Raw genomic sequence first — 25,825 nt, forward strand, 5'->3', positions numbered from 1 at the left:
CAAGAATATTCGAAATGTTGTTCCTTGACCCCGCAAAGTGAGAGAAACCCCGTCAAAATGGCTCAATTTTCAAATAACCATAACTTCTACAATGGTGAATATATCTGAATGAAAATTTTCTCTGTATTCGGCAAAATTTCCGTACAGCTTCCGTACAAATTTATTAAAAATGAAAACCGTATTTTTAAGAAAAATGGAGAGTCATAAATTTTTTTGAAAATTAATATATCTGAGTAACTCGGCATGCTGATTTTGAATTTCTATTCGAAATTGTGGAATTCAAAATGGCTGGTCCAATCTGGCGGATTCTGAGAAATATGGACTTTTATATCGATAACCCATTGAATATTGAATGAAATTATTTTTGGTGTTGGTTGTCTAATGTATGTTTTTGGGGTCGCTTATTTCGAATATCAAATTGAAATTATAAAATTAACCATGGTAAATCTTATATGGAAGAGATTTCACATATACAGGGTGTTCGGCCACCTCTAGCAAAAATTTTAATGAGCGATAGTAGAGGCCAAAATAAGACGAAAATCAAGAATACTAATTTGTTGGTGGAAGCTTCGTTAAAAAGTTATTAACGTTTAAAGTGCCGCTCTTACTGAATTTTTTTCTCGAAAATGCGCAAGATTTCGGGCGTATGTCTATTCATCAAAAATGACTGTAATTGAACCCTACAACCGAAAATAATTTTTCCACAACGATTTGCAATTTTTTAATTTTCTCGAATAATTTCACACCTTCTCTATTTTTTTTCTCGAAAGTGGGCAGGATTTCGTGGGTATGTCTAATGACAAAAACTGATTGTAATTGACCCCCGCAACCGAAAATAATTTTTCCACAACGATTTGCAATTTTTTTTCTCCATTGAAAAATTTAGGCACCTAATTGGATTTTCAGTTAGGAATTTTTTTCTCGAAAGTGCGTACGATTTCGGAGGTATGTGTAATGATAAAAAATGATTGTAATTGATCCCCGCAACCGAAAATAATTTTTTTAAAACGATTTGAAAAATTTTTTTTCGCCGAAAAATTTCAGCATCTACTCGATTTTTTTTCTCGAAAGTAGATAGGATTTCGGAGGTATGTGTACTCACCAAAAATGATTGTAGTTGACCCCCGCAACCGAAAATAATTTTTCCAGAACGATTTGAAATTTTTGAATTTAATTGTTAATAACTTTTTAACGAAGCTTCCATCAACAAATTAGTATTCTTGATTTTCGTCTTATTTTGGCCTCTACTATCGCTCATTAAAATTTTTGCTAGAGGTGGCCGAACACCCTGTATACAATAAAGGGTGTTCGGCCATCCATGGGAGAAAATTTTAATGGGGGATTCTAAAGGTCAAAATAAGACGAAAATCAAGAATACCAATTTGTTGATTGGGGCTTCGATAAAAAGTTCTTAATGTTTAAAATTCCGCTTGTACTGAATTTTTTCTCTCGAAAATGCGCAGGATTTCGGGGGTATGTCTATTCACCAGAAATGATTGTAATTTACCCTCGCAATTGAAAATAATTTTTCCAAAACGATTTGAAATTTTTTTTTCTCGCCGAAAAATTTGTCCACATTCTTGAATTTTTTTCTCGAAAGTGCGTAGGATTTCGGGGGTATGCGTATTCACCGAAAATGGTTGTATTCGATCCAAGAACCTAGAAATAAGTTTTTATTCACGGGGAAATTATTTCATGACTCTCCATTTTTCTTAAAAATACGGTTTTCATTTTTAATAAATTTGTACGGAAGCTGTACGGAAATTTTGCCGAATACAGAGAAAATTTTCATTCAGATATATTCACCATTGTAGAAGTTATGGTTATTTGAAAATTGAGCCATTTTGACGGGGTTTCTCTCACTTTGCGGGGTCAAGGAACAACATTTCGAATATTCTTGGAATATTTAAATATTCTACACTAAAATAAGCGCTGTTTGCCGTTCGAAACATTAAAATCGTCCAATCCGTTCAGAAGGTATGACGTTTTAAATATACGCATGAAATTACAGGGAAGCATTTCTGGCCTCACATCAGATTCTCTGTAAGGAACTCTTTTCTTAAAAATGCGTAGGAAGGTATCGGGGGTATGTGTAATGACCAAAAATGATTCTAATCGACCCTTGCAACCAAAAATAATTTTTTTAGAACGATTTGAAAAAACTTTCTTTCGCCGAAAAATTTCAGCACCTATCCGAATTTTTGCTCAAAAGTGGGTACGGAGATTACGGGGGTATGTGCATTCACCAAAAATGATCACGATTGATTTGAAATTTTTTAATCGTATTTTTTTAATAACTTTTTAACGAAGCCTCAGTCACGAAATTGATATTCGTGATTCTTGACGTCTTATATTGGCCTCTGGAATCTCTCTTTAAAATTTTTCCCAGGGGTGGCCGAAAACTCTGTATATTAGTGACGATTTCTGGATTGTTAATATTGAACATTATCTTGAGATTAAACTGTGACTGGATTTGGTTTAATTGCTGTTTTAGTTATTTTTTCAAATATATGGAATTGTAAGCCTTTTCACCACGACAAGGTAGATAGTCCAATATATTTCGCTCATCAAGTAGTATAGATTCCATTTTAAATATATTCATTTGTTAATGACAATTTGTTATTAATTTAAAAATGTTATTAACACATGAACTTAAATCAAGATATTTTTTACAAGAGATCCATCTTGACCCTGGTCATCCTTCCTTAACTGTCTACGTGAAAATATATAATATTATATTATTAATATATTTCCAATAAGCAAACGGGATTTGTTTTTTAATTTTTAGTAAGGGTCCTTTAAAGAAAAGATTTGTCCTAGTTTCGTTCAGGCATAATAAGGCAAACTTATTAAATTGCGCATCGGAAATTTACTTTTTTATCCAAAATCGAGCTAATCGAGCGGAGCAATTATTAAACTTGAAAGTAATTATTAAACATATTTCGAAACAATATTAAACATTTTTTTATCGTTGCAATGAATAAAAAGCTGTATGAGCAAATTTTTTTATCACTTTTATGCAGCGCTACCTGTATACGATGAGTATCAACAGATATTGAAATATTACGAAATCAAAAGGGATGAGCGTTAACGACAATACATAAATGTACATATCAATTTATATTTAATAACATTCAACTCATTTCACTTGTATTCCATAAACTTTCGGTTATTGTTAAAGACGTAAAGTAATTGATTTCGGTCATTTGAACAAAAGTTAAAACTCGATTTTTGTCCCGATGTCGCGCCTACTGTGCGCCGTGGTGGTTCTAATCAACAGGAGTCAGGTACCACACGTATTTGAAACTACATACAGCGACTAGTTAACAAAGTATGTAAACAAATGTATATTAATTATGTCTATTTTAAAAGCAGTCTTTTTTCGTATAAAAAAATTAGGAAATATAAATTAATAATTCTTTAACAATTTTTCCAAAAACACTTTTCCAGAAAATCTGAAAAAATTACGCATCAATAGTCATAATGTTACGCTATAGCTGTAAAAATATGAACATGGTCATGTAAGTAATTAAGGCAACAAAGCTTTTTCACTATTTTTTAATCATTTTCTTGACTACGTTCCTACGAACCCCTTCGAAAAATCGGAAAAAATTAGAGATTACTAATTCCTTCAAGGGCTTTATACTGTATAAAAACAACAAACGTGGTCACCTGATAACTTCGACAAAAAATTGCCGGTTAAAATTTTTTCGAATTTTTTAATAATCGAATTTCCATCCAAAAATTCTGATAAAATTCTCGACTATGTACCATAAATCGATAGAATATCATACGATTTTTTTTATAATAATTTTTAATCGAGCAGAACGGGAGATATTAAGTATAAACCAAAAAATTATTTTTCACCCCGTAATTACCCCTGTAGTGGAGATACCGGGTTGAAACTCTGTGAAACGGGGTTTTTTTGAACCACCTATCGAGTGGTATTAACCTTAACCCTGTTCAATTTGGTTTGGGGGCACTTTTACCATGCTTATTCGGCTAGACCCTTTGCTTTAGATGCTACAGGCATGGGCTTAAGAAAAGTATGCAATAACAGTTCTTTAATGGGAGGAAAACCTGTATTGCTGGCTGGTGATTTTAGACAAGCATCTACCATTATATTAAAGGGAACGCGAGTGTCTGTTGTAGAAAACTCAATTATCGATGCAAGAGTCTGTGAAGACATATCGAAATATTGAGTTTGTTTGCTAATATGCACTCCCGCAACCAACAAGGATTTGCAACATGGCTCTTAAAAATAGGAAATGTTTCGTGAAACCATAGAAATGGAAAAATGATGATACCTATGTCTTTAAAAGAAGGCGATATAGTGGAACTGTTTCTATATTTACGAAAGGCAAAATAGATATAAAGGAAGGTCGTATTAACAACTCAAGAAGGAGCACACTAACCATCAAATTAATAGCAGAGTTCTTAATATGTTGGATGAAGAACGTGTAATATACACAAGTGCGGATTTCCAATGATCCAAATTAGCAAACTGAAAGTCCCTGTAGAATTTCTTAATAATCAACAAACCTCAGGCTGGCTTGTAACCACATAAATTAAATATGACAGTTAGAAGTCTAATTATGTTGTTCAGTTGTTGTATTAAACAGAATTAGGCTTCAGATATTGATGTTGAACAGCAATTATTTCTTTCATTGTGGCAAAAATTATTTCAGGAAATAGAAAGAAAAATATTCTATAACAATAATACTATGCATAGATATGATACTGAGAGATACACTACTAACCTTCATATTAAAACATAGGCAATTTGCGGCGATATTATTTTATATGTATACCAAGACAATACACAGTTCACAAGGGTACTTATTTAATAACATGGGCATATACTTACCAAACTCTATCCTTGCATATAGATAATTATATTCTTCTACGAAGCAGAAATTCAGCCAATTTTAGAATATTCCTCCTGGTGAATGCAAGAGGAATCCCACAGAATATTGTCTAGCAAGAACTATTTCAAGTTAAAGAACTTAATAATTGGAAAGGGGTCACGAAAATAGACCAAACCATCAAAACAATTTTAAAAAGTGGATAAAGTAAAAAATAGGTATGAGGTAATGTGCTACAAGCATACAGGAATTATGTCACATTTGAAACAGCTGAGATTGATCCATCATACCCTGTTACCTATACTAGTACCTTCAATAAAACCTTATTCTTATTCATATCTACCCTAGCTTTAATATTTTTAGAAATAGTTTCAGACGGAAATTTCATTTAATCATAATTAGAATTAACTTAGATTACAATATTTGAAGAAGAAAAAAAACTGCAGTTAATAAAAAGGCTAAGAAATAAGTGAGTAAAAAACACCACACATCTTTTCTTCTTTTTCTATCCCCGTTTATCATACAAAGGCTAAAAATTATTTCTTTTTTACATTCATGTTCAGATTTAAAGGAAATTCAATGTTCATTCTTTGGAAGTGAAAATCACATAATAAAATATGCGAGGAAAACCAATCTTTGAGAAAGTATTCAATAATAAAGAATGTAAAGACTGTACTTACCTCCGTTGCGGCACTAGCCATAAAAGGAGAAATAATTTAAATATCTGAAGACTATTGTTGCGGACTTTTTCGGACGTTTGTTAACCAAGTATTCGAATTGTTCACTTCAACCACCAACACTGGATATGTTCACTTGAGGATATTCAACATGGATCGATTCTCAAATGAATTTCAGTAAACATTTTTTCACCAACAACGTTTTCTACGTTCTAAACCAAGTCGAGATGTTTCTGTATAAAATTTTAATAATGGCGGGGTAACCAGAAAAAGAACACCTAGTTACCTAGAGGGCGCTGACTCGCTGTGAATGTGGCGGTATTAAATAGTAATTGGTAAAATTCGCTTAAATTCATTCTCCAACATCCCTTCCACATTAACACGTGGTAGGTGGGGTAGATAGTCAACGCGATGTCATATAAACGAAGGCAAGGACTTATAACCCTCGTAAGCGCGAGCTGCCACGATTCGTATCCCACCGCGGTGTGACGTAGAAACAATATTTTTATTTTTTATTTTTTTATTTGATGGGTTTTTACGCCGCATCCACTGCGAGGTTATTAGCGGCGTCAGTAGAGTGGTTTTTTCCTTATATTTTGTCAATTAATTTTGTTTTTTTGATGAATCCCAGTAGGTTGTGTAGCTTTTTGTTGGTGAGGTTTTCTTTAAATTGTGATTCCAGCTTGTGTTTATGGCGAACAGTACTGTATTTTGGGCAGTTAAGGATTAGGTGATCCGTTGTAATTGTTGTGTTGCAATGTTCAAATATTGGGATGGGTTCCTTTGATAATAAGTATGAGTGGGAAATTTTGGAATGTCCAATTCTTATTTGGGTTATAGCAGTTTGCTCTTTTCTAGTTAAAGTAGTTGCTTTGTTTTCTGTAAAAAAGGAGTCATCTATGTTTTTGATGTGTGACGGAGCTGTGTTTTTCCACTCAGATTTCCACTGGCATTTTAGCTTGGTTCTGATTTCTTTAATTGAATCCTCTTTGGTGGGGATATTTTGGAAACTAATTGGTGAGTTGACTACTTGTTTTGCTATCTGGTCGGCTTTTTCATTTCCTGGAATGCCTACGTGTCCCGGTATCCATACGAGTATTATTTTGTTGCCCTTTTCTGTGATTTCATGGTTCGATTCCTGCTTTTGGAGCAAGATGTCATTATTCGATGGTATGTTGGTTAGTGCTACTAAAGTGCTCATTGAATCAGTAGAAATAATAGCATATGTATAAGAATTTATGTAAGAGATTTTACATGGTGCTAATTTGGTTGAAAGTGAAGATTCCGGGGTGATTACTGCGTATCCCGTGCCAGTTTCAGTTTTTGATCCGTCAGTATAGATATGGATATAGTTTTTGTAGCGATCTATAGTTTCAGTGATTAGGTTATGAAATATTACAGGATTGGTGTCAGATTTTTTGTATACTGTTAGGTCTGTGTTTACTTCGATGGGGTGCATGACTCATGGTGGTATTGCAGTTTTTCTTCGTGGAATAGTAGGACAAAATGTTGTATTGAGTTCCTCTTCAAGTTTGTGGACTCTATAATGAAAGAGTTTGGGAGTCAGTTTTTTATTATTGTATTTTATGATGTAACGGTCTGAAAAGGTATTTTTAAAGTAGGATTTATTTGGGGTAGTAGATATTTATATCGCTTGTGTAATGCAGAGGAGTTTTCTTCTGAATTTGAGCGGAGATTCGTTTGCTTCTTTTAAAATGCTTAGTATGGGGCTGATTCTAAAAGCTCTAGTTATTATTCTCAGGGTGGTGTTATGTATAGGATCCAGTTTTTTTAGTGTAGATTCCTTTCCTGCGCCACAAATGATAGATCCGTAGTCTAACATGCTTCTGATGGTAGTTTTGTACGTGTTTAATAGGACCTTCATGTCTACTCCCCATGTATTAGCTGCTAGTGTTTTTAAAATGTTTAGACGATTGTTACATTTCCTTTTCAGATTGGATATATGGACATTCCAGGTTAGTTTATCATCAAATGTCATACCTAAAATCTTGATTGAATTAACTTGTTTCAGTTCTGTGTTTCCAAGGTGTAACTTTGTTGTAGGTGTGTGTCGCTTGGAGAAGGTTATATATTTGGTTTTAGTTTCAGAGAAGCGGAAACCGTTTTTTACTACCCAATTCTGTAGGTTATCTAGTGCGTTTTGAAGTAGTTGTTCTGTGGTTTTTTCATATTTTCCTTTATATATTATCGTTAAGTCATCTACGAAAAGATATGCTTGGACTGGTAAATTTGTTACGGAAAGAACAGCATTTATGGATACTAGGAATAGTATTATACTTATTACCGAACCTTGAGGGACTCCATTTTGCAATGTTATAGCGTCGGATAGACAGTTGTTGCTTCTAACTTTAATGTGTCTTGTCTTCAGGAAGTTTTTGATAAACGAAAAGACGTTACCATGAAAGCCCAGCTTCTTTGAAATATCTGATGTCCTTTCTCTGCAAATCATATCATACGCTTTGTCAATGTCCATAGCTATAAGAGTAGTGTGGTGATTATTTACTAAGCCGTCACATACTTGAGTCCCTATGTTCCGTCCGGTCAGCTCGGGTTTTTCCGCTCGTTTATGGTGCCAGATGCGGAACCTTGACTTTGTCGAAAAAGTCTTCGAACATTCCGCATCTGGCAAATTTCATCGTAAAGCAGTCAAGCGCTTTAGCTTTTCGAAAGTGCAAGGCCCGAGTTGACCGACGAAGGGCTGCATTGATCCGCGGATGGCACGGTCCTCTACAACGACCGTCGCCAACTCATGGAACAATGCAGCCATAAAACGTCTGCAACGCACGTGTAGCCAGGCGTAATTCGGAGTCCCGTTTTTTCCTCGGCAAAATTAACGGGGCCTTCGACTTGGGGAGGAAACCTCGGTCACCCTCGTCCAGGGTGAGATGGGACTCTTCCTACTCCACGATCGCGCGAGGGAGGAGTTTCCTGGCCAACGGGGCAGGAAAATCGATCCTCCTCCCCCAAGTCGATGGCCAATCGATAAACAGAAAAAGTCAACGCGAATCGGTTGACGAACCCCCAAAATCGCGTCTCGGAGGGGGTTCAAGCCGAGGAGGAAACGGGCTCTGGACACTTCGACACTCGTCGCTGAAATCTCAGACAACAACGATCGAAATCTTTAACTCGTCGCAAAAGGTTCGAAGACAACGGTCGAAAATCTGCAGTTCCATCGTTTCGGGAACACTCGTCATTCGATCTTCGAAGAAATCGCAGCTTAGAAAGTTCAATCGTCTCGTGAACCATTCGTTGTTCGAAGATCATTTCGCGAAACCTCAGCTCAAGCGGTTCGTGAGCAACAACTCGTGATTCGACATCAAGGAGAACAGCCGGATTTCGATTCGAAACAATCCGGCAATTCAACAGTCGCTCAAGATTAATTTGGCGAGCGACGGCTAGGAACCCGCGTACCACGAAGGTTAAGAGTTCCTTACAACCCCTCAGAGTTTAAAAGAAAACTCACGCGACTACCTGGCCAGTACCGCCGCGACGGTACGATTCACTCTATGTTAATTAATTGATCGATGGTTGAGTGGTACTTCCTAAAGCCACTTTAAAGGTGGGATATTGTGTTGCTATTTTCTAATACCCATTGTAGTCTGTGGTTGATCATTTTTTCTAATAGCTTGCACATGTTGTTGGTTAGTGATATGGGTCGATAGCTTTCAGGGAGTAACGGGTCCTTACCAGGTTTGACAATCGGGATGATTATAGCCTCATTCCACGATTCTGGGAATATGACATTTTTCCATATGAAATTGAATATCTCTAATAGGTGTTTGAGTCCATTCGGAGGGAGGTTTACCAGTAGTTTGTTAGGTATTCCGTCAGGGCCAGGACTGGTGTTTTTACATTGTTTCAGTATCTTATTTAATTCTTCAATTTTGAATGTTTCGTTGATTAAAAAAAGGTCCTGGTTCCGAATACTGGGAGTTTTATTGGTATCAGGGAATGTTTGTTCAGTTTTATATTTAAGGAAGTTGCTATCGTAGTTTTTATCACTAGAGTTTTTAGCAAATGTTTTAACTAGTAAGTTTGTTATTTCTTTGTGGTCGTTGGTTATAGTTTTCTCTGGCGTAGTTAAGGCTGTGATACTTTTTCTTGAGTGGACGCCCTGAATTGCTTTTATTTTGTTCCACATTACCTTTGTGGGGGTAGAGTTATTTATTGTAAATAAGAAATTTATCCAGAATTTTTTCTTATTCGTTTTAATGGTCATCCTTGCACTAGCTCTAGATTTTATGAATTTTATAAGGTTAGCGGTTGTCTTGTGTTTTTTGTATCTGTTGAAGGCGTGTTTGTAGTTTTTCATTGCAGTTTCACATTCCTCGTTTCACCAAGGTACAGTGCAGCGCTTTTTTCCGGGTCGAGGTTTTGTTTTTGGGATGGATTGGTCAGCAACATCGATGATGATCTGGATAAATTCTTTTATTATTTGTTCAATATCATAAGAGTTTGTTATGGCATTATTATCTAGAGAAGGGGTGTTAAGTTCGATGAATCTACTATATTTGCTCCAGTTGGCCAGTTCAAATTTCCATCTGGGGGCTGGTTGTAGGTAGTTGACTGTTCGGTCTAGTTGCATTTTTAATAGAATCGGGTAGTGGCCACTGTCGTACAGATCTGAGGTGGTAATACATTTGCATTTGTATGCGATGTTGGCGTTGCTTAAGGTTAAGTCTATTTTGCCAGAAGAGCCATTAGCTGAATTAAAGTGTGTTGGTTTTTGATCATTGAGAAGTATTAAGGTATGGTTGAGTAGGATTTTTTCAATAATGTTACTTCCTGAATCGGTTCTTTTTGAGCCCCAGAGTGTATTATGGCTGTTGAAGTCCCCGGTAATGGTAAATGGTTTTGGTATGTTGTTAATTAAATTGCTTAATTCGGATTCGTTTAGTTGGTAGCTGTTTGGTATATACAGGGTGTTCGGCTACCTATAGTAAAAATTTTAATGAGCGGTAGTAGAGGCCAAAATAAGACGAAAATCAAGAATATTAATTTCTTGATGGAGGCTTCGTTGCAAAGTTATTAACGTTTTAAAGCTCCGCCTGTAGAATGGCAACCCGCTAACAGCTGCGTTCGCGCGGACGGTTGCGGCAGTCCAGTGTTAGTGGTTCTCACGCAGCATGAACAATTTTACTTACCGACATTATCAACAGCCTTAGATTTTTGTCCACTTATGGGAATGCGAACACCTTACGTTGAATAAGATTCAACCTGTCTTATGAAAATCCAGAAGGGCATATCAAAACTCGCCCGACGAGATTTTCACAGAGTGTTCCGTCCGGCCAGCTCGGGGTTCTCCGCTCGTTTATGGTGCCAGATGCGGAACCTTGACTTTGTCGAAAAAGTCTTCGAACATTCCGCATCTGGCAAATTTCCGTCGCCAACTCATGGAACAATGCAGCCATAAAACGTCTGCAACGTACGTGTAGCTAGGTGTAATTCGGAGTCCCGTTTTTTCCTCGGCAAAATTAACGGGGCCTTCGACTTGGGGAGGAAACCTCGGTCACCCTCGTCCAGGGTGAGATGGGACTCTTCCTCCTCCACGATCGCGCGAGGGAGGAGTTTCCTGGTCAACGGGGCAGGAAAATTGATCCTCCTCCCCCAAGTCGATGGCCAATCGATAAACGGAAAAGGTCAACGCGAATCGGTTGACGAACCCCCAAAATCGCGTCTCGGAGGGGGTTCGAGCCGAGGAGAAAACGGGCTCCGGACACTTCGACACTCGTCGCTGAAACCTCTGACAACAACGATCGAAATCTTTAACTCGACGCTAAAAGTTCGAAGACAACCGTCGAAATCTTCTTTAACTGGTCGCTGAAATCTCAGACAACAACGATCGAAATCTTTAACTCGTCGCAAAAGGTTCGAAGACAACGGTCGAAAATCTGCAGTTCCATCGTTTCGGGAACACTCGTCATTCGATCTTCGAAGAAATCGCAGCTTGGAAAGTTCAATCGTCTCGTGAACCATTCGTTGTTCGAACATCATTTCGCGAAAACTCAGCTCAAGCGGTTCGTGAGCAACAACTCGTGATTCGACATTAAAGAGAACAGCCGGATTTCGATTCGAAACAATCCGGCAATTCAACAGTCGCTCAAGATTAATTTGGCGAGTGACGGCTAGGAACCCGCGTACCACGAAGGTTAAGACAGCCTTACAACCCCTCAGAGTTTAAAAGAAAACTCACGCGACTACCTGGCCAGTACCGCCGCGACGCACAGTGGTTCAGATTGAAAAACCGTGTGCCATTTCCTTAAAAAATCGACTATCACATATCGATATTTGATAAGTGTATACTGTTTCTTAAATGCCCAGCAGTCTCGAAAATGAAGATATTTATACAATTTGATATAGTTTTTTAGTAGCAATGACGACTTAAAGTCGAATTTTTTGTGGATAGTGTCTTTCATTAGAAAAATTGCATTTTTTCTTTCAGGAGTTCTGATGTTCCTATTCAATATTTTCCTGTTTTCTTTCTTTTAAAGTAAAGAGCATTCTTCCATGATAGAAAACCGCTCCTTACATTAATGATTACCGTATAGAATGTACTGGAAAAGTAATGCTCAATGAAATATAACAAATTTTTCAAATTTCTTGCAATTGACAGGGATTATCTTTTAAGTCCCAAAGAATCCCGCGTTTTAACAAATTGGAATATTCTCGGCACACCTTCCTCTAAATAATCATGAAAGAGTTGATTCCCCCCTCGTCCCACTGCTCAAATTATTAATGCTTAAAATTATTAACGTTGGACGCTGTATCGCACCAATTAATGAAATTCTACGTGGAGAGAAAACAGGAAAACAATATAGGTTAGGTGTTTTGAACACGTTGACAAAACAAAAGAATGTGCTAACAATAAAAATGCCTTACCGAAAAATTAATTAGGTGCCTAAATTTTTCGACGAAAAAAAAAATTTCAAATCGTTCTGAAAAAATTATGTTCGGTTGCGAGGGTCAATTACAAAGATTTTTGGTGAATAGACATACCCCCGGAATCCTACCCACTTTCTAGAAAAAAATTCGAGAATGTGTGAAATTTTTTGACGGAAAAAAAAAAATTTCAAATCGTTTTGGAAAAATTATTTTCGGTTGCGGGGGTCAATTACAATAATTTTTGGTAAATAGACATATTCCCGAAATCTTGCGCATTTTCGAGAAAAAAATTCAGTACGAGTGGAACTTTAAACGTTAATAACTTTTTAACGAAGCCTCAGTTGGGCAATTGGTATTCTTGATTTTCGACTTATTTTGGCCTCTACTATCGCTCATTAAAATTTTTACCATTAGTAGCCGAACACCCTGTATATAGATTGATAAAGATTGATAACAACAAAAACAACAATTGTGATACAATTTTTCTTTAACCTATCCATAGCTTAGCATTTCAAACTTATCTGGTTCAAGTTGCATGCTAATATCACATACGGTTTAAAAGTTATACAAAAAAGGCACACGATTTTCTAATCTGAACCACTGTGCGACGGTACGATTCATGGTCCTTCGAGCCGGATAGTGACGTGTTGTGAAACAGTTCGCATCGAAACCTGCAATCCACGAAGCTATCCAACCACCGTACGAGAGGAGGCCTTTTCGTGCAAGGCTATCCCAAGGCAACGAGATCCTGAAACGGTGCAGCCAACCTACCAAACGAGGACGACTCCAGGGAAGGATAGCGACGGTCATCTACAAGACAGCGCTGACCAGACGAATTCGAGACGACCCCTGGACGAACTGCGAAAGGTAGGCTCGTTCGTTATTACAATTGCCAATTAACACGGGTATTTCCTCTCTTTACCGATCCTTAATTCGAACGAGACATGTCTCTGACAAAAGACACGAGCGCGAGCATGTCCGACAACCACGATCTCTGAATACGCGAGTTAAAAAATAAACGGCGCACATTTAAGAGCCAAGTGACAATGTTTGGGCACTACTTGGACTCTTTCAAAGACAGCGAGACGGAACGCGTAAAATTGTCCGAACGACTCATGCGCATTCACGGACAATTCGAAACTTTCAATCGCGTCCAAGACGAGCTAGGCAACATCGACAACTACGAAGAAGCCGAAATTGAGAGAAACGCCGCGACCGACATTTACGATAACGCGATCTCAAGAGCAACCGTGATGCTGAATCGACTCGCGAGCGCCGCGGTTTGTTCAAAGGCGGGAGAAAATTCGGGTACCGCGAATTGCAGCAACGGAAGCTGCAACCCAACAGCCACGTCGTCGTGCTCACTGCCTGTCCATTTGCCGAAGATGAGCCTACCGAAATTCGACGGACGAATCGAATCATAGCTCACATTCAAGGACGCGTTTAACGACCTTATCCATTTGCAACCGGGCTTAAGCATAATACAAAAATTGCAATATCTACAGTTGTCGTTATCCGGAAAGGCTGAAGCGGCAATCAGCGCTTTCACCATTTCTAACGAGAACTACGAAGCGGCGTGGACCCACTTAAGCGAGATGTACGACAACCGACGCGCACTCGTACTACGTCACGCGACCCTGCTCCGCGATTCACCAGCAATGCCCGATCACAGGTCCGAATCGGTACGCGACCTAGTAAATCACGTGCAATTGCACATTCGATCCTTGCAAGCCCTCGGTCGTTCATGGGAAAACATCGCACAAGATTTGATTACCAGTATCATAGTCTCGAAGATGGACGACGAAACCAAACGAAATTGGGAACGCACGCTCTCCGACACCGAAGTTCCCAAACTCGAGGAGTTCATCAAATTCATGCATAACGCGTCACATCAGACGGAAGAATTTGAACCGACAAATCGCGCAACACAAAACCCATATCGAGACGCGATTCCGCCTCCGACTCAATCGCGACCGTACCATCTTCGCCCGCGTTCTCCGAAGACACAATACCAGAAAATAAAGATGTACGCTACGAAAACGTCGACAAGGGAACCGCCGCGCGCGAATTTCGACCAGCGCGAAAATTATTCAAAACGTCAGCCACCGTCACCGCGCCCGCAACGAAGAACACCGAGATCGACCGCCGGTTTATCGTGCAGCATCTGCAACTCAGAAGGACACGCAGAATATTCCTGCAAACGGTTCCTAGAAATGTCGGTCATCCATCGAACCGACGCCGCGCGTAAGGCCGATCTGTGCATGAATTGCTTACGACCGGGTCACAGAAGCGAGGATTGCCGCGGTGGCACATGCCAAGTGTGCAATCAGCGGCACAATACAAAATTACATCAAGACGCGAAATACACTGGATCGACGGAATCGAAACAGTGACAAACAAGGAACGCCACGATCAAAACGGGAAAGGATCACCGGTCGCCGCATCATCCACCGATCTCCCAGCGCACGGCCTCTTAGCAACGGCTATGGTCGAAGTATATGACAGGGAGCGCAGAGCGATCGAGTGTCGCACGCTCTTAGACACGTGCTTGAGCGCCAATTTCATGACCGAAGCCCTCGCCGCGAAATTATACCTTCCCCTGGAAACATGCGCAGTCAAGATCGAAGTCTTAAATCAAGAAGACACGACGACGAACAATCTTCTGACGACCACGGTAAAATCGCGGACATCGAATTTCAAACGGACGCTGAAATTCTTCACGGTACCGCGAATAGCTAATAGAATCCCGGATCAACAAATCGACCGCGCCAGAATTCCGATACCGAAAAACGTGAAATTGGCCGATCCGCAATTTCACCGCCCGGCTCCAGTTGACATGCTTATAAGCGCCGGACCGACGATGGCAAGCTTAAGCATAGGTCAACTGAACCTCTCCTCCAATGATCAGTCGGATCTGATTCTGCAGAAGACCCAATTTGGATGGGTCATCGGGGGGAGCGGCCCTATGGCAACGGCGCGCACGAAACACCGGACATTCTTCGCTACCCCGGATTTCGATTTACAAAAATTCTGGGAGTTAGAGGAGGGTCCCCACATCCGACATTTATCGGCAGAAGAGCAGGAGTGCGAAGATCATTTCAAGGATCATATTAAACGCGATAAATCGGGACGGTATGTCGTCGCGTTACCCTTCAACGGAAGGGATTCCTAGCTTGGAGAGTCACGATCGCGCGCTCTCACTCGTTATTTGTCGCTCGAACGGAAATTTAATCGCGACGCGGAATTAAAACGCGAATACGTGGCCGTAATCGAAGATTACTTAGAGCTCGGGCACATGAGCGAGGTAAACGAGGCCAGCAATACGGACGGATTCTACCTGCCGCATCATGCCGTCGTAAAATCATAGAGCACCACCACTAAGGTCCGAGTCGTATTCGACGGTTCGGCAAAATCGAGTAGCGGACTTTCGCTTAACGACGTCCTCATGACCGGGCCCACCATCCAAGACGATTTGTTCGCCCTCCTCATGCGTTTCCGTACGCACAACTATGTTCTCACCGGAGACATAGAAGAAATGTATCGGCAGTTCCTCGTCCGTCCGGAGGATCGTCGATATCAGCGAATCTTGTGGCGCGACGACGACGGACGCATTAAGGCACATGAGCTGAATACAGCCACATTCGGATTATCATCAGCTCCATATCTCGCGGTCAGATACCTACAACAGCTGGCCGAAGACGAAAGTTCGCGAGCCCCGATCGCGGCGAAGGTGGTAACGCAAGATTTGTACGTAGATGACTTGCTAACCGGAGCCAATACTTACGCGCAAGCCTTGCATTTACGAGACTCTGTCATCGACCTCCTAAAACGCGGAGGATTGAATATTCGACAGTGGGTATCGAACGACCCGCGATTGTTAACCGGATTACCGACGGAACAAATCCACCCAAAATTTTTCGGCGACTCATCCATCAAAACCTTGGGACTTTCATGGGACGCTCGCAACGATGAAATAGTCTATACGGTGGACCTCCAAACCGACGCGAAAATAACCAAACGAACAATCCTATCTACTATTTCGAAAATCTTTGATCCGTTAGGGCTGCTATTGCCGGTAATCATCAAGGCAAAAATTTTGATCCAAGGACTCTGGCGGCTGCAATTAAATTGGGACGAATCGATATCCCATGAATTGCACACCGAATGGACAGTTTTCGTGCAAGAGTTCAGCACCTTGGACAAAATTGCCTTCCCGCGCCACGTAACGCAGCGCGCAACCATGAGAACCGAGCTGCACGGATACTGCGATGCGAGTGAACGCGCGTACGGCGCGTGTCTCTACCTACGAACCATAGACGAAGCCGGAAAAATCAAAGTCGAGTTGCTATGTGCAAAATCGCGCGTTGCACCGTTAAAACCCGTTAGCCTCGCCCGTCTCGAATTGTGCGGAGCACTGTTGCTGGCAAATCTCCATACGACCGCTCTCCAAAATTTCGCGCGATCATTCGACAAGATCATGTTTTGGACCGACTCGACCATCGTTCTTAACTGGATCAACAAGGAACCCTGCACCTTGGACAATCGGCGCGGCAATTTCGAACCAATTCAACTTGGCGCAACGGACCCACGTGGCTTCTCGAATCGGAATTGAATTGGCCGCCCTCGCAATATACGATCACGTCAAACGTACCTGAAGCGAGACCCTTTACGTGCTTCGTAACTAAAACTTGTCATTCCGAAGAAATTTTGCACCGGTACTCGTCAATAAAGCGTTTGCGCAGAATCGTCGCGTACTGCCTGCGCTTCAAAAGGAATAACAGTAACAGGGGTCCACTAACGATCGAAGAGCTGCACCACGCGAACGAACGAATTTTGCAGCTCACCCAAGCGTCCGTCTTCGCCAGAGAAATCCAACAGCTTAAAACGGGAAAAGAGTTACAATCGGCCAGCAGACTCTTATCGCTACGACCCTTCCTGGACGATAAGGGACTCTTACGTGTCGGCGGCCGGCTGCAGAACTCGGCTTTGCCATATGAGCAAAAACACCCAGTGTTGTTGCCAAAAAATAACACAATAACGGAATTAATAATTCAAGACGCACATGTCGAGAATCATCACGCCGGGATTAACACGACATTGTGCCTCGTCCGCCAGCAATATTGGCCTATGGATGGGAGAAACACCGTACGCAAAATCGTACGCCGGTGCGTCAGGTGCTTTCGGGTCGACCCCCCAATAACCAAGTACGTCATGGGCAACTTACCTGCGGCACGCGTTTCCGAAAGCCGACCCTTCGATAATTGCGGCATCGATTATTGCGGTCCGTTTTACGTAAAGGAGAAAAAATTCCGGAATCGAAATCGAGTCAAAATTTACGTTGCGGTATTTGTTTGTTTTGCAACCAAGGCGGTGCACCTTGAGGTAGTGGGAGACATGACCACCGAAACCTTCATCGCTGCCTTAAAACGATTCGTAGCTAGAAGAGAACTCTGCCGCAATATTTACTCCGACAACGGAACGAATTTCGTCGGTGCGGACAATGAGTTATCGAAATTCCACCAGATACTTAACGCCGACGAAGGGGTACAACGATGGCTTATCGACAAACAAATATCGTGGCACTTCATCCCAGCCCTCTCACCGAACTTCGGAGGGCTATGGGAAGCCGCGGTTCGGTCTTTCAAACACCACATAAAACGCGTGGTTAGAGAAGAACTCTTTACGTTCGAAGAGTTCAATACCTTGGTTGTCGAAATCGAAGGAATCCTAAATTCACGTCCGCTAACTCCACTTTCCGCCGACCCTACCGATCCTTCCGCATTGACTCCAGCCCACCTGTTAATTGGTAATTCTTTGACGAGCCTACCTGAGGCCGATTTCAGCAATACACCTGTCAACCGGCTGTCGAAGTGGCAACATATCCAGAAGGTAAAACGCGACTTCTGGAACAGGTGGTACAAAGAGTACCTGAACCAGCTCAACGTACGACAAAAGTGGGTCAAGGGATCCCACGATCTACGAGAGGGATCCTTGGTGGTCTTGAAGGACGACCACCTACCTCCGCTCCAGTGGCACCTCGGCCGAATCGAAAGGATGCACACTGGGCCAGACGGGGTAACACGAGCGGTGACAGTGCGGACCAGCCACGGCAGCTACAGGCGCAGCGTCAAGCAGCTGGCCCAGCTTCCAGTAACGGACGACATCGAAACTGCTCAAAACGTTGAGCAGTCGCCTAGCGGTCGTAATCCGCAATCACCGCATCCCGCACCGTTGTAGGACAACGGTCCAACCTGCTCCAGGAGCACCTCGCCCGTTTCGAGAGGAGGCACACCGGACCAAAAGGGGTAATCAGAGCGGTCATCGTGCGGACCAACCAAGCAGCCCCCGGCACAGCAGCGTGCAGCCGGCCCAGCGTTCGATAGGCAAAAAATCGAAACTGCTCAAAGCGTTGAGCAGTCGTTTAGCGGTCGTAATCCGCAATTATCGTAATCGCATAATCGAATCAATCGCATCATCTTAGCTCCGTGACACGAATCGGTCACCATACAACCTCTTGAACGCCTTCCGCGTTCAACGGGGGGAGCATGTTCCGTCCGGTCAGCTCGGGGTTTTCCGCTCGTTTATGGTGCCAGATGCGGAACCTTGACTTTGTCGAAAAAGTCTTCGAACATTCCGCATCTGGCAAATTTCATCGTAAAGCATTCAAGCACTTTAGCTTTTCGAAAGTGCAAGGCCCGAGTTGACCGACGAAGGGCTGCATTGTTCCGCGGGTGGCCTCTACAACGACCGTCGCCAACTCATGGAACAATGCAGCCATAAAACGTCTGAAACGCACGTGTAGCTAGGCGTAATTCGGACTCCCGTTTTTTTCCTCGGCAAAATTAACGGGGCCTTCGACTTGGGGAGGAAACCTCGGTCACTCTCGTCCAGGGTGAGATGGGACTCTTCCTCCTCCACGATCGCGCGAGGGAGGAGTTTCCTGGTCAACGGGGCAGGAAAATCGATCCTCCTCCCCCAAGTCGATGGCCAATCGATAAACGGAAAAGGTCAACGCGAATCGGTTGACGAACCCCCAAAATCGCGTCTCGGAGGGGGTTCGAGCCGAGGAGAAAACGGGCTCCGGACATTTCGACACTCGTCGCTGAAACCTCAGACAACAACGATCGAAATCTTTAACCCGTCGCTAAAAGTTCGAAGACAACGGTCGAAATCTTCTTTAACTGGTCGCTGAAATCTCAGACAACAACGATCGAAATCTTTAACTCGTCGCAAAAGGTTCGAAGACAACGGTCGAAAATCTGCAGTTCCATCGTTTCGGGAACACTCGTCATTCGATCTTCGAAGAAATCGCAGCTTAGAAAGTTCAATCGTCTCGTGAACCATTCGTTGTTCGAACATCATTTCGCGAAAACTCAGCTCAAGCGGTTCGTGAGCAACAACTCGTGATTCGACATTAAAGAGAACAGCCGGATTTCGATTCGAAACAATCCGGCAATTCAACAGTCGCTCAAGATTAATTTGGCGAGCGACGGCTAGGAACCCGCGTACCACGAAGGTTAAGAGGGCCTTACAACCCCTCAGAGTTTAAAAGAAAACTCACGCGACTACCTGGCCAGTACCTCCACGACGGTACGATTCACAGAGAAAGGGTGAATGCCAGTTCCAACAAACAATGTTGTTAACAAAAATCACCCACACGCGATTATACACACCCCACGATTGTCCACAGTGTCCGCAAGTGTCCACAAATAATCTTTTCAGACACTAACCACTATGCAATTAAATAAACACGCACCGCGATTATGTTATTCGTGAGTGTCTATGTGTACGTGCATCACGATTCTTCCAAGTTACTTTCGAATAATTAATTTTTCAAATATACTGTAATTTAAAAATGTAAAAAGGAATTTAATAAGTATTCGCTGATTGTTTATATCACTGTATTTCTTACATGCTACTTAATACATAACTGTATTAAATATGTCTAAAATGTGTCGCGTGAACTAGCTTGACTGATACTTTTTTACGACTCACTAGCTGGCCGAACACGTGCCGATGCTGCCCTTTGTCTCCACTGAGTGTGAGTGCATATGTGTGTGTGTGCGCGCGCGCGTGTGTGTGAGAGAGATAAGCGAGGCGAGTGACGTAGAATCGTTGTCCTGTTCGGCATTTGTTTTTCTGAACCTCGTCGATCGATGGCACAGTCAGCTGCTAATGTTGTTACATTCTTCGACGTGAACGCAAATCGATGCGAAAATTTCATTTATCCTACGATTCCTTTTTACATTTTTAAGATAAAGGTATTTTAAAATTAATAATAGGTTTATTCGTAACTCGGAAGAATCGTGATAGACACTCACGAATAACATAATCGCGGTGCGTGTTTATTTAATTGCATAGTGGTTAGTGTCTGAAAGGATTATTTGTGGACACTTGCGGACACTGTGGACAATCGTGGGGCGTGTATAATCGCGCGTGGGTGATTTTTGTTCACAACATTGTGTATTGGAACTGGCATTCACCCTTTCTCTATGAAAATCTCGTCGGGCGAGTTTTGATATGCCCTTCTGGATTTTCATAAGACAGGTTGGCACTGGACTGCCGCAACCGTCCGCGCGAACGTAGCTCATTAAAATTTTTTCTATAGGTAGCCGAATACCCTGTATATGTTACAGAGGTGTATCTTCGTGGATGAATATATTTTGGTCGAAATTGTTTCCATGTTTGAATTGATTGGGATTTTCTCACTATATAAGGAGTTATTTATCAAAATGGCTACTCCTCCGCTGGCGGTTTCTACATTCCTGTTGTGGACAAACGGACTGAAATTCTTAATTCGAATTGTTTGGTTGGGTTTGAGATGAGATTCTTGAAGGCAGATTACGTCTGGTTGGTATTTCTTCAGGAGAAGTTGTAGATATGTTAGTCGGAGGGAGAATACGTTCAAGTTCCATTGTAAAATTGTGAGCGTTTTAATTCAGTGGTATTTGATTTTGTATACGGGTAGGTTTAATAAGTTAATTAGAGGTTTGTGTTATGTTGGGAATGGTGGGTCGATGTGTGTAGCAGTTTCATTTTCAGTTTCGTTATCTGACGTTGCCGGGGTGCAACTAACTAATGAATTTCCTGAGGATGTTAATAGTAGTTCAGCCAGTTTGTATTTGAGTTTCTTTATTAACCTGTGGATTCTGTTTTTTATGCTTCTTTCCTTCAGGTGAGGATAGATTTCTGTTAACATCTCCATTAAACCTGGTATATTTTGTGTGAAGTCTAATGCCATGCTATAGGGGGTTTCAACGCCAAGTGCGTTTTCCATGAGAATGATTAATTGATTATAGTTCAGTGGGTAGTTTGATTTGGGATCGTTAATTTTGGATTTTGCTGGTTCGAACATATTTTCGATCTTACTGGTCATTTTATCTACTAATTGGATACATTTGGTACTTTTTTTCTATTTGATGGGACTTCCTGAGTATGTGGGGTAGCTTGCGTTAATATGTCTTGATTTGATATAGTATCGGTAATGAGGATTTCTTTTAGACTGACTGTGGATAATGTGTGTGCTCTTTTGTTATCTGGGTTCGAGATACTGTTTACTAGTAACGGCTTTGCCTCTTCTGGCTGTGGAGTAGTGGTGGTGGTAGGTATACTTATTGCCTGTGATGTAGATTCTGGATCTGTTTGTGTGTATAATTGAGAAGGATAGTCGATGTTATCGGCGGACGTGTTGTCTTCGTCTTTTTCCGGGCATTGTTTAGTTACGTGACCTGTTTGATTACAGCGGAAACAGATGAGTTTGTCGGTTGTGGAAAAGATTCTATATGTTGTATTCTCATATGTTACGGGAAAGACTCGGGAATCCTGCTTGTGTCCTCAGGATGTACGTATAATTGACGTCTGAAGCTTAGTATGTGTGTGTAACCAGGTTCATGGATACCGGCTCTCAAAAAGGTTATTTTGAATGTGATCCTGATTTTGTTGTGTTTAAAAATTTCTTCAATCGTGTCATGAGAAATCGTTGACGAGACATTAGAGAGTATTATCCGCTGAGATGGAGTAATTAATCGTTTCACGTTCACAGTGTTGTTATTTATTGTCATATGGCTATGATTGCTTACTATCGTGGTGACGGTGTCTTTGGAATCCAAGTAAATGCAGACTCTGTTGTTCGAAATTCTTGAAATGAAGCGGATAGTGGCGAGACTGATAATTTTTCCAAGTGCGTTTGTATAATCATGAATCGAAGTTTCTTCTATTGAATCTATTGTTATCGCTTGGTCCTTTTTCTGAAAGTTTCCATTGGTTACCGTTGAGGCGTATGTGTTTCGGGTTGATTGAAATGGTGCAGTTGAGTTTTCTGGTTCCGTATTCATTTGTGGATCTTTCGTGATGTCATGGCCGCTGTACTCAGAAGCCACTGTTTGTTCTAAAACTTGGTTCCTCATGCGCTGGAGCGCACAAGCCCACGCTGGTTTGTATTTGTCACTCTCTCACTCACTTTCACTCAGGCGCTCGCGACAACTCGCAAGTACGTCTTGTCTGTATGACGGTTGGCACGAGACTCAAACAATTTTTATTTGTCTCGTTTCTTAAAAATAAATGCATTATACGTCTTATCAATTCACCTCCTTCTAATCTGGTGAAACGTAATTACAAACCTTAACATAAACAATATTGTAATACTAAACTATGTTACTGTTACTAAACAATATTGTTTATTTATAGAGAAAACGTTTAATTAACACGATCATATTTTATAATTGAACAAGTAATTATTAAATATTTATATTGAGGTTGAAAGAATGCTATTGAAATCTAACTTACATGAAGATCAAAAATATGCAATGAGAAATAAAAAGAGAGAAAACGATATAAATAAATGACAATATAAGATAATATAGTATGCATACGAATGCCAATATATATGTCTATTATTAGGCCAAATTTGGTTGATTCAAGGTACTGTTCGTTCTCGACAGTGTGGCCAGATCGTGCATAATTGAGTGCATCGAAATCGACGATAGTGACGACGAACTTCCATAGCGTCTAACGGAGTGCTGGGGACAGCATACATACACTGCCGCACGAGCCGCGTGTACGTGAGCTCAGCATTTCGCACAATTTCGGGAAATCGATAAAGAACGCTAGTGTGACCCTTTCCTTTTTGCTCTTGTAAAAGAGCTGAAATACGACTTGGCGATAATCGGCATAGGATTCCAAGCCTCGACTGCCCCAGCATTTTTACTTTCCGACCTATGTAAGGTATAAGGTAGGTATCGTAATAAAAGAAAAATGTCGAAAATTTCCAAAATTCTTTTTTAGTGGAAATACACATTTTAGGACCCCCTGATCATATTGTGACTATTAAGAAAAAAGACATTTTTTTTGTTTCTTCTTGAGTCAAAACAGCTAAATGAATTTCAATGAAACTTTACATTTAAGATTTATATTTTCGTTTAAAGGTCTGATTAGATTTTGAGCGTGATCGGCTCCCATATAATGACGATTACAGTATTTTCTCTATACAAGCTCGGAACTCGTCCACGATATAGGCAAATATCGTATCCCCTCTACTTATTCCCACTGCGTACTGTTAGAACCCTGCACTCGGTGTACCGGCGAGTGATAACGGAGCGCTTGACGATCGGTCGTCGAACATTGTCAAACGATCCGGGTTCAAATTAATTACGAAGGCAACACTAGTGCAATAATAAAAATGTTTTTTAATTTTTCCTTTTCTTGGTTTGAAACTTTTAACAATGTCTGTGACAGTTTTCTGATTTAACTAAGATCAAGTACAATGTAATTTTTATTATTGTTTTTCATAAATTATAATACACATTTGCCCTTTCAATTTAAAGTGTATGCTTGTCTGAAAAAAAGATATTAGAACTTAATTTACCTATCATTTATTTGCCGATATCGTGAGACAACTCAGAGTAAAATGTGAGTTGGTTAAACAGTTCAAATTCGCAAGTTGTATCTTTTTGATTCACATATCACTATTGCAATAAACATACAATATGTACTGAAGTTATGACACGATTTAACTAGTACATTGTTATGAGCCAGGGCCGTGCAGCGCGAGCGGCCTGCGAGTGCAAGAGAGAGTATGGTATATTGGTATCAATTTATTAGTCCGGGTGCACGGACGAACCCGATGCAAGATCGGGGAGCCGCTAGGATAGTTGATAACGAGGACGAACCTGATGCGTAATCAGGGAGCCTCTAGGATGGAGTCACTAACGGACGAACCTGGTGCGAAACTCGGGACCCGTAGGAGGGTGTAATGGCGTGAACGAACCCAATGCGTAATCGGGGAGCCGCTAGGATGGTATTAGATTGCGTGGACGAACTCGATGCGTAATCGAGGAGCCACTGGGTTGTAAGAAATTGTATTTGGATTTAGGATATTTTAATTGACCTCGTAACTTTCAATTATTATATATAATATAACCCGAGCGGTAAGGTTATATTTTGTGGGAACGATTAACTAATAATAATCGCTTTATATAATGATGGGTTAAAGAAGTTAGGTAGCTCTCATTTAATAATAAAACTCGATATATTCTTAAACCAACAAGTAAGATACAAGTGTCTTGTGTCAGTTATGTCGCGTTCAAAGAATGATTATAATTACCTAAAATGATCTTGCGCGGTGTTGACGCACTGGCGATGCAGGGGGTAAGTCGGTTGACAATAAAGGACGTAATAGAATTTATGCCGGTTCACGGATTCTATATGGTTTAAAATTGATACGAAATGGTACTGTAGCCCGATCTCACGAGATGCAACTGACTGTCAGAACCGTGGACAGCGTAACGAGACGTGATGTTAACTCTAAACGTAACTGTACGATTCTGATCCCCCGAGTAAGGAAACCAAGGGGTTTATATACCCAAAAATTTGTGGGGGAGGATTCGGATGCACGATAGACATTACTATATTAGGTAATCTCCGAACTTCGTTAGTCACCGAGCAGCTGCATTTCGTGGGAATTGACTCTACATTCCAAAGGGTAGATAAGTAGCTGGGCGTTTTCCTAATGCACGCAAGTGGTACGGAAAAATTGGGGAACGAAACGTTCGGCATACGTAACAACATATACAATATTAAATCAACAACGAAATTTATCTTTATTTATTTTTGTTCTTCCTTTTTGTCAAACTTCGTCAACATGTTCGTGACACTTTTCTGATTAAAATTACACCAAATACGATTTAGATACAATTTAGATCCTATTTACTAACGCAATAAGCGATTAAAGGCATGCATCGTATGGGGGCATTTCACGTCGCCTGTATCGAAACACAGGCGATGTTTACGGGAGCAAATACAGAATCAGTATTTCATTCTGCGACCTCTGGAGAGAGTAGAGAGGTAGAGATCGGAATTAGAACACCGATTTCGTGCAGGCTC

The 25,825-nt window shown here is 41.0% G+C and overlaps 3 protein-coding genes across 3 annotated transcripts; all 3 read left to right on the forward strand.

The window, feature by feature from the left end:
- The first annotated feature begins 14,756 nt into the window (after positions 1 to 14,756).
- Positions 14,757 to 15,617, forward strand: LOC122404222. Its single transcript, XM_043408151.1, has one exon. It carries the CDS (start codon positions 14,757 to 14,759, stop codon positions 15,615 to 15,617), a length of 861 nt encoding a protein of 286 aa, XP_043264086.1.
- Positions 15,618 to 15,890: 273 nt separating this feature from the next.
- Positions 15,891 to 17,057, forward strand: LOC122404223. Its single transcript, XM_043408152.1, has one exon. It carries the CDS (start codon positions 15,891 to 15,893, stop codon positions 17,055 to 17,057), a length of 1,167 nt encoding a protein of 388 aa, XP_043264087.1.
- Positions 17,058 to 17,839: 782 nt separating this feature from the next.
- Positions 17,840 to 18,682, forward strand: LOC122404224. The gene has a single exon (XM_043408153.1). It carries the CDS (start codon positions 17,840 to 17,842, stop codon positions 18,680 to 18,682), a length of 843 nt encoding a protein of 280 aa, XP_043264088.1.
- Positions 18,683 to 25,825: the final 7,143 nt, after the last annotated feature.

This window comes from Colletes gigas, unplaced genomic scaffold (genome assembly GCF_013123115.1).
Source record: "Colletes gigas isolate AHSC1104 unplaced genomic scaffold, ASM1312311v1 Colletes_gigas_Sc00128, whole genome shotgun sequence".
NCBI classification, from domain to species: domain Eukaryota; kingdom Metazoa; phylum Arthropoda; class Insecta; order Hymenoptera; family Colletidae; genus Colletes; species Colletes gigas.